This window comes from Protobothrops mucrosquamatus, unplaced genomic scaffold (assembly GCF_001527695.2).
Source record: "Protobothrops mucrosquamatus isolate PMUCROS unplaced genomic scaffold, P.Mucros_1.0 scaffold181, whole genome shotgun sequence".
NCBI lineage: Eukaryota > Metazoa > Chordata > Lepidosauria > Squamata > Viperidae > Protobothrops > Protobothrops mucrosquamatus.
In genome coordinates this window covers 2948625-2963560 of record NW_015386540.1, presented here as the reverse complement: position 1 = coordinate 2963560, position 14936 = coordinate 2948625, and the positions used below count along the sequence as shown (strand labels likewise).

Genomic DNA, 14936 nt, shown 5'->3' with positions numbered 1-14936 from the left:
TGTGTTTGGCTACTATATACTTTGAATTGAGAAGGAGGTTGCTCTACCACGGGCAGCAAAATGTTTTTGACTGGCTTTCATTAAAATCAGTTGTGTTCACTAAGAAGATAAAACACAGTTTAAAAAAAAATAGATGAATAAAACAAATAGAATTACTTTGCATTTTCAGCATGTGTATATACCTTTCTGGTGTTAATTTAAAGCAATTAATTGGATTCCAGTAGGCCATTCTACTGCAGGTTTCACAAAGAAGTGGATGGGACTACTATGGATAAACCCAAGTTTCTGAAGTAGCATTATAAAGCAATATAATAGTCATACTGTACACATATAATATTCCATTGCTTCTTTTAAAAATAATTTAGAGACACTTGGAGAGGTTAACTAAAAATCTTTGTTGCTGTCTAAGAACATTGCCTCACTCTCTCTAATGCTGGAGCCAGCTCCAAATTATCCCCCCCCATTTCACTATGGGGGTCTCACATAACTTTAACAGAATAAAATTTTCATTCTCTACCCATCTTACTTCTTCCCTCTATTCTTCATAATAGTCTTCGCATATGTCACACTTTCTGTGTAGAGGAATATGGATTAGGAGCTAAAGTGTCAATCTTATTCTCGTCTCATCTCCCTTCCACAAGAATATGGCCATACATATAACCAAGGCTTCCTTCAATTAAAAACAAGTTGGTTATCAAGGATTACTATTTCAAAGAGAGTGGGTACTGTGACATGTGAACATATGAAAAGAAATGTCATGTTCCTTCCCTTGGTCTAACTTATGTGGCACAGGGAGAAATAAAAACAGTGCAGAAATATAAAGATATATGCATCTAAACTTTGAAAAAAGGATAATTTTAATTCTTAAATGCTTTATAGTTGCAAAGCATCAATCTCAAAAGACCGATCCCTATACTTGTTTTCTCGATAAAAATTCTGCTTTCACTGAGATTTATTCCTTTATAATGTGAGCTTATGATTTCAGTTTGAAAGACCTCTTGTGGTAAGAACTGATCTCGGTGATAAGGCATAAGCAGCTCTGATTTTTCTGGTACTAATCACTGATTGAGTCAAAACTTTTGGTTTAATCACTTATGATACACACTAGTTAACAAGATCATCTACATTTTGAGAATGCATAAAATTTAAGCCATAAACAAGGATAGGTTTAATCACATCCAATCCTGAGATGATCAGAAAATGCAAACAAGATTTGTAAACCAGCTTTTAATCAGGGATTTCTAGCCAACAAGTCCTAGCTGATCATGTTATCTAGTTTGGTAATGAAACATGTACAAGAAAACCACCAAGCTCAGGGAACACCAAGGACACCACAAATTCTAGCTTGTACAGATGCATGTAAGTATTATCTCAGGTTTAGATGTCATAAAACCTTTCCTTCCTGGTCTCTATATGTAGCAGGTCATTCATGCTATGGTTCATTAAACTGCATGTTTGGTCTGAAAATAAAAAGTGAAAGTAGCCCCTGGCTGTTACACTGTAATCTGCATGCCCATTTTTCCTTGAATACAGGCACATATTGAAGGAATGAGAGAGAAATCTTTTGTATAATCTCACTGACTGTAATGGGACCTAGAAGCTAACAGAATTTAGGATCAAGTCTGACATTTCTATACCTCCAAGCTTAATTAAATTTCTATACCAGGTGAACTGAAGCACTCACATCTGAAGTAATCCTTGTAGAGGTAATGTGAAACCAGAAGTGATCCAGTTGTTAGAGATAATTAGTTACTAATTTTAAAGCAATCTGTTATTTGTCTGAAATGGTATAGAGTTTCCTGCCTGAGCAGGAGTTTGGACTAGAAGATCTCCAAGGTCCCTTCCAAATGTTATTCTGTTATTTATTTCTGTTATGTATTGTTGATTCATGATATCACTTGCTTGGAATGTCGAATGATATTAACCACTAGATAGCATATCCATAGCCAGGTGCTTCTACTTTGTTTAATTCCTCCTCTTGTCTCCTCTGCAGTATGTACACCCAAATTGTTTGGTGACAATGCTGTTGTTTTGCCAGCATTTTGCTCTCAAATCTGTTAGTACAGCTAGAAGCATCATACCTGTCAGATTCTACTTCTTGTCTTCGATTTTGATGAGATTTCATTACATTTCAATTACTCACATAAAGAAGTGGCTTGAACTGCAAAAATTCTCAAGGCTATTAACAAAGTGAAAATCTCACAATAAGAGATAATGAAACAAAAACAATGAAGCAATGCAACCAAATATCTGACAGCATCTAAAATATTAAATTCAAGAAATGAATGAATATATATGTATATGTATATATTCAGTATATGTGGTGGATATTTGTTAAATAAATCTTGGTAGCTTGAAGGTGTGGGAGAGAGAGGCAGTGAAAGGAACTTGAAAGTAAATAAAGAGAAACAGAAGAAAAAGCAGCCAACGGTTTCTCACAAACTGCTTTGCATCTCAGAGTCCAGATTGTGGTTGGTCACTAGTTGTCCATCTACTATTAAAGTTTTTGTACTTTTGGTAGGTTTGGGAACGGTAACTAACCCGGGGAGATTCCTGGTCTGGTGACAAACCATTCTGGGCAACCTTTTCTCCTTTTATGCCATCCCTGTAGAAAAGATAAAGCCAAGAGTGAAAGGTAATACAAAAGACAAGTTACTTTTAATTAACCAAGATATCTGCTTAAATCTGTCAAGACCTGAAAATGTAATCTAATGTACTCTGATTAGCACTTTATTAAATCTTTGGAAGGTGAACTTTTAGTTTGAATTGTCTTTCATCTTGATCTTCCAAACATATTTTATTCCCTTTTTTACTTTTCTTTTTCATATACTGATTTGTGCAGTATATGAAATCAGAATGTAACATTTTCAGAGAAGAACTTGCCTCCATGAGAACAACCATTGTGAATGCCTGAATTGTTTTCTAATATCTTTTCCTGAATGGCAGAATGCATCATATGCAAACTTCCCATTTCTATGTCTTTCATACACATATCCAGTCCTATCAAGTCTGAATTTCTAGCACCAAACACAGATACATGCAAAGTTTCAATAGATGGATATTATTTCCACGCTAATGCAAGGTAATAGCTATTTACTGTTCAAATGGTCTTTAAAAAAAACTGAATAAAAATACCCTTTTTCCTATACTGTACATCTATACTTAAATTCATCTTTTAAAAAATTATTTGTTCCCTTTTGGGTTTGTATGGCCTACCCTGTAATTAAGCCAGCATGCAAACACAAAAGAGAGTGTGGTTGCTATATCACAAGTGGCTTTTAAGTCTTTTTGTAGCAGTCAGAAAGAATGCACTCATTGAATATAATACTGACAACTGATATTCTGATATGAGAAGTATATGAAAATTGTATCATATACACCAAATTAGGTCTTCACTGTGAAAAATGACTCCAAAGGGAGTTCCCTACTAAGATGTATGATATTGTACCATCAACTTTGCTGCCTTCAGGTCCTCTGAATGAGTATGGCTCTTGATCACCTAAAGCAGCGTTTCTCAACCTTGACAATTTTAAGGCATGTGGACTTCAACTCCCAGAATTCCACAGCCAGCATTGCTGGCTGTGGAATTCTGGGAGTTGAAGTCCACATGCCTTAAAATTGTCAAGGTTGAGAAACACTGACCTAAAGATTGCTTAACCCTGCATCAAAGTATTTTCCTAGTGATGAAATTGCATACACAGTAGCTCTAATCAATGAATGAATATTTATTAAAAATATTCACCTACAGCTGGCTATCTGAAGAAAGCTTAACTGAGCTTTTATATGAGGTTTTAGGTTCACTTTTGTGTTACACCATATCCTTCTCCAGATACTCACCACTGAGACTCCTCCCCAGTCCTGGGGCTTGGCTCTGGAGAAGGAGGCTGTCTCTTCCGCTCCTCCTCCTCTTGCTGTCTACGTACTTCCAACAATTCCAACTGGAGGGGAGAGAAGGGAATGAGATTGCAGGGACAGAGAAGATTCAAGAAAGCAATAAATTAGGGTTCCTTCGTTCACAGATTTAATTTTTTTATCCCATTAAGCCCAGATAGTGGAGGGTGAGGCTCCTTATCTCTCATATCAGACATAACAACGAGGCTATAGTAGGCTATTCCCAGCTGCAAGGTAGAAAAAAATCATTGCACTCCAACTGAATAATCCAATTTCTGTAACTTTAATCCCCTAGATCAGGCATGTCAAACTGCCAGCCCACGGGCCAGGGGAAACTATACTTCCCATGAACCATTAGACCATATTTCCTGACATTTAAAGTGCCCTAGCTCCTTTTTTCCCCTTTTCTCCTCAGGTATCATTGAAAGAAGTGGAATGGGATGGGAGAAGGATCAAGCACTCTGCATAGGAAGGACAGCCACTGCTGTTGTTTTCACACCACCAGCTAAGCTTTTAATCTGAGCTAGAAAAACAGTTTTAGAAACCTCATTGCTTCTTTTCTTTTTTGGCAGAGTAAGAAAAGGCAAAGATTATGAGCCACTTAAGCTTATTTACCCAGTTTTTGCAATGCTGTTTGACAGTGCCATCATTCCAACATCAGATTCAAGCTTATTGATTTGGCAAGACATTTTAAAGTTTCAAACCTGGTTTAAATCTTAAACTTTAAAAAAAAATGCAATTGATTTTTATTAATGAAGTTTTACTGTTTATAGTACTGTATTAATATGCCTCAGTCTTTTCATAACTCTTATATACCCTAGTATCAATTAGGATGAAGGCCATTCATTGCAATAGTAAAAGAGTATTGCTAATCTTTGTTTTTTTACACAAGAAGAGATGTTTATTTTAGGTAGACCTTGACTTTACAATAATTCATTTAGTGGCCATTCAAACAATGGCACTGAAAAAGTGATTTATGACTGTTTTTCACACGTAACAATCATTGCAGCATCCCATTGGTCACGTGATCAAAATTCAGACGCTTGGCAACTGACTCATATTTATGATGCTTGCAGTGTCCCAGGGTCATGTGATCCCCTTTTGTGACCTTCTGACAAGCAAAGTCAATGGGGAAACCATATTCACTTAACAACCGTGTTACTAACTTAACAACTGCAGTGATTCACTTAATAGCTGTGGCAAGAAAAATCATTAACAACTGTCTCACTTAACAACAGAAATTTTGGGCTCAACTGTGGTTGTAAGTTGAGGACTACCTGTAGTAGTCAACTATAGTACTGGCCAAAATCTGAAGGGATTGCCAAATCTCAGGATCTCTTCCTTAAAACTATTATGAGCTTGCCTGCAATAACACTGCAATAATTACCCTGCAATTTTGCAAGATTCCAGCCATTTTAACTTGAATTTATATAAAAATTAGGATTTTGTGAGTGTCATTTTTGGGGTGATGTGATTTCTGCTGCTCCCACTAATGCAATGTAAACATATGATACTTCAAAGCACTAACTATGCTCACTTCAGAAATATTGTTTTTATTTGATTAATGTAATTATATTTAATAAATATTGCTTATCCTTGATTAATGATTTGTGTGATTAATTGGTGAATTTAAAGTCAGGTAGTAATCATGAAAAGCATGTGAATGGGCTCTTGTAACCTACCGTGGTAAGTCTTTCAAGTGCTGAAAATCTTTCATCCCAAGTTGCTGCTGATTTTTCAAACGCTTCGTGCCTCTTGATGAGCTTCTCCACTTCATCCACACTTTGCCCTATTTCACGACTTGATAAATACGGCTCCTGTCCCAACAGCCAGGCCTCGGCAACACTGGCATCCCTTGAAAACTGGTGCACTTCCAAAACTAAGTTAAAGTCAGAAATATACCATGTTCAGAGCTAGTAAATATTTTATAATTTATACTATACCACAGGGATGGGGAAACCTGTCATCTTGCATATAGTGCTGAATTATAACCCCTAGCAGTCTCCCACAACACGGTCAGATTCTTCAAATTCTTGCTGGGATACAACATGTGCAAATCTCTTTTCTCTTTTATGACCTTTGGTCTGACTGCCACAAAAATTAGAGCGAATATGAAAATATTTAGACAATTTTCCTTTGTCCCACGTTAGTGTTTTTTATTCTTGTTTTATTATGCATATGTACTTACATATACTGTGAATGTCTTTCTACTGTTTATCCCTTCACCCTGATCAAGTAGGCTCTGGCTAATAGGAACATCTGCCACAATATTTTTTTAATCATAAGCTTTCCAACAATAATAAATAGGAGGAAGGAAGGAAGGAAGGAAGGAAGGAAGGAAGGAAGGAAGGAAGGAAGGAAGGAAGGAAGGAAGGAAGGAAGGAAGGAAGGAAGGAAAAATTCATGGAAACTACAATTCTTCAAAAACAAAAAAGGTCATGCCATTATAAACGGGCAGATTTGGGATTCTTACTCAATCTCAGCCACTCCCATCTGTCTTCCCACTTGTCAATCATTTCTTTTCTCTTTTCTGTCAACTGCAGTAACTTCTCTTTTATCTAAAAGAAATGTTTAAAATGGAAATCAGTATCATCTATAGACTTTGTAATTAAGTATAACATGGTTCCAAACAACCATAATAAATGAACCACAGCACAGCATTACTGTCACAGCATTCTTGTGATAATATTTAAAACCCAGAGCCAAGAATAATGATTAACACATTTAATATATAAATAAAATAATAACTCAATCTTACTTTTAACAGTAGCCACTGGAAAAATGTTCTTCTACAAATATCAGTATTACCATTTTGGAACTATTCTTCCATTTGGAACTTCACTTACAACCTTGTAGCAATAAAGCTTAAAGTGTTTTATTTTACGAGGTTCGTGAATTGGATTATATTTAAATTCTGCTACAAGTAGTTCTTAACTTATAACAGCAACTGGACTGAAATTTCTCTTGCTGAGCAATGTAGTCATAAATTGTGATCACATTAACTGCTGCTGTTAATGGAATCCCATGGTCGTTAGGCGAGCCAATTTCTTACTGACTTCTAACAACCAAAGTCAGTCGGGGAGCTAGCAGAAAGTTGCAAGTCCTAAACTGGCAGGCAGGTAAGTGGCTGCTGCTGGGTGGAGCAGGAAGCAAGGGGCCGCATGGGGTGAGAGGGTCAAGGAGACTCTGCAAGGATGTGAGGGAAGGTCATGGAAGGTGTATGAAGTGCAGAGTGTGAGCAGCTACATAAGAGCATGGAATGAGCTAGGAAGAGTGTGAGACACAGCACAAGTCAGGGGAGGTGCACAGAGGTGGGAGAATCAAGGAGAAGTCTGGCATGGGGAAAGTGTGCAAGGATGCAGGGTTGTGCACAGGTCAGGGAGGGTACATGAGAGATATGGCATGGATTGGGGAGAATGCACAAGTGGCTGGTGCAACACAAACCTGGTGCACAGGTGGGGAAGACTTGATTTTGTGGGAAAACTGGGAAGAAAGATTGCAAATGGGCACTACAATTGGTTGTAGGTGTGACCCAACTGCCCAGCATTCAGATCATAATCGCATGACTGCAGAGGGTGGTGGAATGGGCAAAACTCTGAGGAACGATCGTAACTACCATTCATTTGGCACTGTCATAATTTTGAATGGCCACTATAACAGGCTGAGGACTACCTGTGTTTTAAAGGTATACGGGCATATTTTACTTGTACTTCAGCACTAGCTTCTAATTAAGTGTGAGCACAATTCAAACTACAGGTAATCCTATCCATTCAAAGTTACAACAGTGCTGAAGAATAACTTTACAAATGGTTCTCCCACTTACAGCGATTGCGCCATTTCTGCGGTCATGTGATTGAGATTTGGGCCTTTGCAACGAGCAGGAGTTTATGACAGTTGCGGCATCCCAGTCACATGAATGCCAGTTGCATGCTTCACAGCCAACTTCTGATAATCAGAGTCAACAGAGAAACTGGCAGTAAAATTGCAATATGGTCATGAGATGTCTCACTTAATGACTGCATCACTTAGTGATGGAGTTTGCCAGTCCCAGTTGTGATTGTTAAGTCAGGCCTACTGGTACGTATGTATGCAAGTGGAAAGGGGGAATGTAAAAATTCACCTACTCTAAGAGAGAAAGAGAGTTTTTATATACTCTTTGCAAAGTTGCCTATCTGTAGTCAGAAAGCACACAGTACCTCTTCTGAAGCATAGTGTTTTCTTGCCAGCAATGATTTACCAAGCTCAATGCAGGTTGTAAAGCTATCATTTCGGGCATCTATTTCTGCTTTGATCCCTTGGTGATTGTTCATCAGCAGTTCTACAGAAGAAACATCCCTAAAATAAAATATAGGTAATTTAAAATTCAAATAGCAAATATGTCTTAAAACCTATAAAAAGGACTCTACGGGAGCTAATCCACATTGGAGGCCTCATTCTTTCTTTTGGATAACAGCAATCCATTTTCTGGAGTTATGCCTGCTTTGCTCTATTTAATCCTATTTTTCTTTAACAGCCATATATGTTAAAAGCTAAATATTTCATCTTAAATGTGGAACTCACTGTTGCACAATTCCACACCCTCCCCCCACTTCAGACAACATCCATCCAGAACTGACACAACAATCAGACCGATGGCAATAGGGATGGCGGGGATTGCTAGGGGTAAGCAATGCAATCATTAACATTGTGCTTTATGACTGCATTGCTTGGTGATGGGAAATTCGGGTCCCAATTGCTGTCGTTAAGTGAGGATTACCTGCAATCCTAACTCTGACTCTGTATTCTGCAGTTAAATTGGAAAAACAACTATGAAAGGATCAAATCCATTCCGGTTTGTCCAAGTCAAATAGAAAAGGTCCAATTATCATTGAAGCAACAGGCAAAATTGTGAACCTAGAAATCTTGTTGGCCTCATATAGCTGTAAAAGCATTTGTTTGTCCATGTGAAAAAAATTGTACAATCTTCGACTTTATGACCAACTTCATTCTGAGGTAGTATATTTTTGTCTCAATTGTTACTTTACAAGTAGAAACCTAATGTTGTGAGCCACGTTTCAGTATCTGACTCTGACTCCTACAATGTTGCTCCAGTTGAGCCTATGGATTGTCAGTTTCAGAACTGCCAGCCTCAGGAATCATTAAGCCAGAATTAATTTGAGGTTGATCAGATACAAGCATCTTCTGTTCAGCTGGAGCAGTCAAAGACAAGCCATGACCTCCAAGCCCCAGATCTAGAAGCATGAAATGAGGAGCATAACAACACTCCTCAATGAGGCTCATTGCTAGGCAAAGGGTGAGGCATGAATAATTTTAGTTAGCTGTCTGCAAACAGATTTAGATAGCTGCTTTGCTTTCAGTCTTTGTTTGGTATTCCAGGTTTGTGATTCTTGTTCTGGCTTCTTGCTCATCACCCTTTGACTCTTCGATTGGCTTATTACCTAATTTCGCATTTTGTGACTCTTGCTTCTTAGACTATAATTGGCATTTTTTACCCAAGCATGCTCTGTAGGGATTTGAATTACAATCCTGTCTGTGGTTATCTACCTAAACTGTAGTAAATACTTCAGTTCTTTAGAATTGTGTCTGCATGTGCATGTTGTGAGTCCGTGCCAGCCAGGGGACCCGGCAGCTGAGTCCGGGGAATCAGAGGAGGAGGAGGGGCCTGGAGAGCCATCAGAGGAGGAGGAAGGCTCTGATGAGCTCCAAGATTTACAATCTGATGAAGAGCCTGGCCCCTCCAATTGTGCTCAGGCTGAGACCCAGCTGTGCGGGGAAGCTGAGTCAGACTCTGAGGATTCACAGCTGGAAGACTTCATAGACGCACACAAACGCAGACAGGCAACAAGAGCAGGACAGAGGGAGGCAATGGGGCGACTCCAAGGGAGGAGGAGAAGGCATTGAGAAGCCATGCCTTGGGGCTGCATAATAAAAAGGGAAGGTGTGGGCGGTGCTGGTTGCTGAAGGCAACTGTTTGCAAAGGACTCAAGTTTCATGGAATCATGTTTTGTTTGCCTTGCCTGTGAACAATTCTTTGTTTGAATCATGCTCTGTTTGCCTTTGGATAATTCTCCGTTTGCATCATGTTTTGTTTACCTTTGCTTTTGGGACATTTTGCAGGTCTGTACCTAATTAATAAAAGGGTTTTTCCCCCCCTGCATTTCCAGCGGGGTTTGTCCTTGTGAGTTAACAAGGACTCACATAGGCTGGGATAGAACAGTGCATGCCTGCAACCTTGAAACAGAACGCCTATATCAACAAGTGCCCCATTATGTTTTTTCATTAAATTTGGATTTGAATTCATCTAATTAAACCTAAATATTTCAGAATTTTGATAGATGTCATAGATTTCATAGCAGTCCACTTTACTGCTATAAAAGACCTATAGCCTAAGTTTCTGTATCTTAGTCCTGCTTACCTTGGCTTTTCTTGGGCTTCAATCTGGCGAATTACATCATCCATCCAAAGCATGAGGTCACGGACCATACTGAAGAAACGGAATTTGTCACCAGTATCCACTAGTCTGACCCTGCGTCCTTCACAGGCATCTAGCAATGTTTTCCATGCCTCCAAAACCTCATTTTCCCGCTTCTGGATATCATCAGCCTTGTCCCCAGCATAGGCAGACTGAAGGCGGGCAGCATCCTCTTGGAGTTGTCTCACCTGATGTGAAAAAAAATGGAAACAAAGCAGTCAAAACAGTCAATTGTGTAGCAGATACTTAGGATTATTTATGCCTCTTTATTTATGCTGCAACTTCTGAGGACACAGGGAAGCTGCAGAATATGATAATTAATATCTCCTTTTATTTAAAAACAAAAACAAAACTTGCAACTAAACACCAATTTTCTTTTATATTTTGAAATTACCCAGCCATACTGGCAATATATAATTAAAACTTAAATGGTATACTGAACTGATGATTTCTAATGACTGAGAGCAAAGTTGCTAATTCTCCATTCATAGAAAATAGATAGATATGCTAGGTTTAAACAATTCACGAAGTTATATGAGTTGAGTCCCTCTGTGCAGCATCCAATTTCCTGACGTCGTGTTTTGGGGTTTAAGTGTTTCCACTATACTGTTTAATTACATACAAATAAATATATTCTGGCCCCATTTAGAAATTATACTGATAGAGGCAGAATTAAAAATCTCTTTTTATAAATTCTGAAATACCACCACCACCACTACCTTGGTCCCTTGCCAACATGCACATGTGAATGGGGATCCAATTTTTAATTTCTTAGAAATTTTAGGAAAATGTTTGGAGGTAGATATTGTAGTCCTTCTCCCCTCCTATCTATAGTTATTGTCTCCATTTAAAAATTAAAAGCCTCAACCAAAAAGCAGCTTTAAATCATATAGGGCTCTTTTGTAATTTTTGATAGTAATAATGGTATGTTAAAGAAAAAAAGTTTTTAAAAATCAAGGAAAGTTCTAGAGAATTCCCAGCCACTTTATGAAAGTTACAATTGACAATCCCCATTGAAGAATTCCGTGGAATTTATTTTCTATAGAAGAGCTTTTTTTCACCACCCATCAACAAATCAAATCCCTATTCTAGCATGAAGATTTTCCATGTGCCAAAAAAAGAAAGACAACAAATAGATAAATTATGGAGTTTGCTGCCATCAAAATAGGCCTAGACAAATGCATGAATTATGGTGCTATCAGTGGCTGTTAGTTTCAATAGCTATGTATTACCTGCCAAAATGCAAGTAGGATACCTTACATATTAATTGCTGGGAAGCAATGATAGAAGTGGCCTAATAATCTTCTCATAATTGTGAGCTTCCCAAATGCATCCACAGACCACTGAGTTATGCAAAATACTTGACAATATGGGCTTTGCTCTAAGTCAGCAGGGATCCTCTTATGTACTCTAAGCCGCCCAGAGTCACTTTGGATAGAAAGAGGGAAGGCATAGAAGATAAGTAAATATCTTAGAAGATAAATAAATAAATCTGTAATATAGTTGAAACTGATGCCTCCCCAGTGTGTTTCTTTATTAATATTTTGTAATTCTTATTTTTCTAATTACTTGCAAGCTTCTCAGAGTCATTGAAGAGTGGGTAGCTTTAGGAATCAACCAAATAATATATATAAAATAATAAGATTGAATCTACCCAAGTCCATCGATTCCAAGCTTTTATAAATACTGGTTAAATGAATTCTTTCATGCAGCCACAGAGTTTGAAAACAACAGCTATTTGCCACTATTCCTCTTCAGCAATTGCTATTTATTTTATTTTTCCTAAATGCGATCCATTTAAATATTAGGCTGATCAATCTGTCTAATTCTCTGTTAAGGATCTCTTGATAATCACTGTCGTATCTTCAGTTCTCTGATAATAATTATACAAAGAAACCAAGATTCCCTATTATTATAAGGCTTTGAACTGCAGAAATACACATGCAGAATGTAAAAATCAAAAATAGGCAATAATGAAGAGAATCTTGACAAATTTGAAAAACGTGAACTCTCCTTTCCTGAATCCAAAGCCATGCAAGCTACAGGCTCTTTAATTATAAAAAAAACACGATAATGTGTTTATTTAACATGCATACCTGCGTTCCTAAGGCCTGAATATCATGCTCAAATGTTGTATGCATCCTTTGCAAGGTTTCTACTGTGTTTTGATCCCGCCCAAGTTCTTCAGGCAGCTTCTTATGTTTATCCTGTATTCGTCCAAAGATCTCCTTGGCATCATGGTAAAATTTGTGGAGTTCATAAGAGGCTGCAAGGATTTGTGTTCTTGTGTCAATGAGTTCCAAGAGGTCAGCCCAGGCCTCATTGAGACCATCTTTCCACTCGGCAATAGTAGCAGCATCAGAATGTCCAGAATTAATGAGTTCATCAGCCATGTGATTGACGGTATCAACACGTTCCTGTCCAATATTCCCAGTGTCTCGAGCAAATTCACGAAATCTCTCTTGCAACATCTGAAAGAAAAAAGGATGCTTGTGTAAATAAGCCTTGGATCAAAATGATAAATTGGAGGAAAAATAGCATGAACACACAAAGCTTACTGCCCATCTAATAAATATACTAGATAAAGTTATATTCAAAGGAAAATGGACATCAATAAAACTGTATCGTATATAATATATATTCTGACTCCTAGATTAATTTCTGTGGCTCAAAAATACCCAGCGTATTTTTCTGCTTTTCATTACATATGACATTCAAAGGAATTAACAATAATAGAATGCAAGCTGAAAGACACTAAGAAACTTTTATCCTACATATTAACACATTCTGCTAACATATTCTGTATTGCGCAGACTGCATCACGCCTTTTAATATTTTTGCATTTTCATTGCATTTATGTTTTGCTTACAATTTTGTATAGATCAACTATATTTTCCCATATTGCACATTACCATACAGTGAATAAAAGAAAGGAACTAGGAATCCAGGCTACTTACTGTAACATGCTCATAATCTTGTCCCAGTTCATGGGACCCAGCCACCACTTCCCTTTCTGCTATCCACTGCTCCAAGTCATCCACCTCACGGTTCAGCTGGAATAGCCGGTGTCTCTCATCCAACCTGCCCCTCCTCTCTTCAGAAAGGTCTTTCAGGCCTGCATACAGCTTATCCACTTTCGATTGCCTCATGCTGATACGTTCACTATGGAGACAAAAGATAAAAAACAAACTCCATCTAGACCTAGTTTAAATAAATCCATATAAGTATAGTCAATTAAATAGTAACAACCCCCAAACTCTACCGGATCAGAATTAAGACCATCTAATAATATAGCCCAAAGCATGTATTCCAATAGAGAAAAAGTTCTTTGAAGATGGGCTTCAGCATGAGTCCAAAAGCTCGGAAGGGTAAAACTCTAGTCCCAGTGACTGACCCAGATTTGATTTTGCAAGACCAATCTAACTTACGGTAATATTCTGCTGCTACAATAGTCAACCAAATGCTTAATTTTCTTTTTTCTTTTAAGAAGGCATTTACTTAGCAAAAGGAAAACATCAAAGCCCCTCTTAAAGACACATGTTTTGCTAATACCTAGAAGCCATTGAGAATTGAGCATCATACAAATTTAATTTATTATTATTATTATAGTTGGTTGCAGTCAGCCAGATGTTTAGACTGGACTTGACATTTTTATCCACCTAGCCAGTCTTTCTTAAGAACCTGTGATAGGGAAATCTTGTTTAAATATGTTAAAGGTATTGTTGCAGGATGTATTATTATTATTATTATTATATACCAAACAATGTGCAATCACAGCTGCCAGCTCTTCAACTGTTGTTGTTATTGTTGTTATTATTTTTGCTTTTTGTTGGGAAATTGAACCAGTTTTATCTTTTATTATTTTTATTAAAAGTAAGTACCTAAGCATTAATAGCACTTTTTAATGTTTCTGGCAATTCAGGCTGTAGCTTTGTAAAATAATTTTTATAGTGACAATTGGTATGCACGTATGGATGGATGATGTACTTAATGGAATTTCTGGACTGCCCCACTTTGCCCCTACACTGCACCAGCTCTCATTATTCCATCTGGGAGCCCCCAGCCCCAATCTCTATTGCCTCGGGAGCTAAATCAGAACTGTGTGCAATTAATTAACTTATCTCATGAGCTCCAACAGAATGGGGTGACTATACTTTTAAGTTAACTTGTAATACAGCCCCTGGCTCTGGAAAAATAGTCACAAAGAACACATTATCTAATAGCTTCATATTCTGTTATGCTAAAAGACAAATATGGAAGAATGTTAAGATACATTCCAGATCTAGCAATCTAATCCTATGACTTTTCACATGACCTAGAGGAAGGATATGAACTTGGCCTGGACTGCTTGGATTTCTGTCAGTACTGAATGCTATTGATAAACAAATGGTTCACATTAATAAAAGGCACTTCCCAGCTTGTGACTTTAAAATTTCCAGAGGAAACTAATCAGATTCCATTAGATGGATAATTTCTTTCCCAACCAATGAACAACAATTGGAAGTATATGCAGATGGGGAATGTGCCAGAGTTCAGACAGTATGAAAAATTACAGAGAAAATTAAAACTGTTC

The 14936-nt window shown here is 37.6% G+C and overlaps 1 protein-coding gene across 1 annotated transcript in view; it reads right to left on the bottom strand.

Moving 5' to 3' along the window:
- The window catches only part of SPTBN1 (spectrin beta, non-erythrocytic 1), a 128285-nt gene that overhangs the window by 8579 nt on the left and 104770 nt on the right, over positions 1–14936 (bottom strand). Inside the window, exons 24-31 of the mRNA XM_015813692.1 lie at positions 13321–13525; positions 12460–12834; positions 10307–10551; positions 8088–8226; positions 6365–6449; positions 5574–5770; positions 3838–3938; positions 2542–2605 (exon numbers count right to left, since the gene is read on the bottom strand). Of these exons, the coding sequence (XP_015669178.1) occupies positions 2542–2605; positions 3838–3938; positions 5574–5770; positions 6365–6449; positions 8088–8226; positions 10307–10551; positions 12460–12834; positions 13321–13525 (1411 nt within the window). The remainder of the gene's footprint in view (positions 1–2541; positions 2606–3837; positions 3939–5573; positions 5771–6364; positions 6450–8087; positions 8227–10306; positions 10552–12459; positions 12835–13320; positions 13526–14936) is intronic.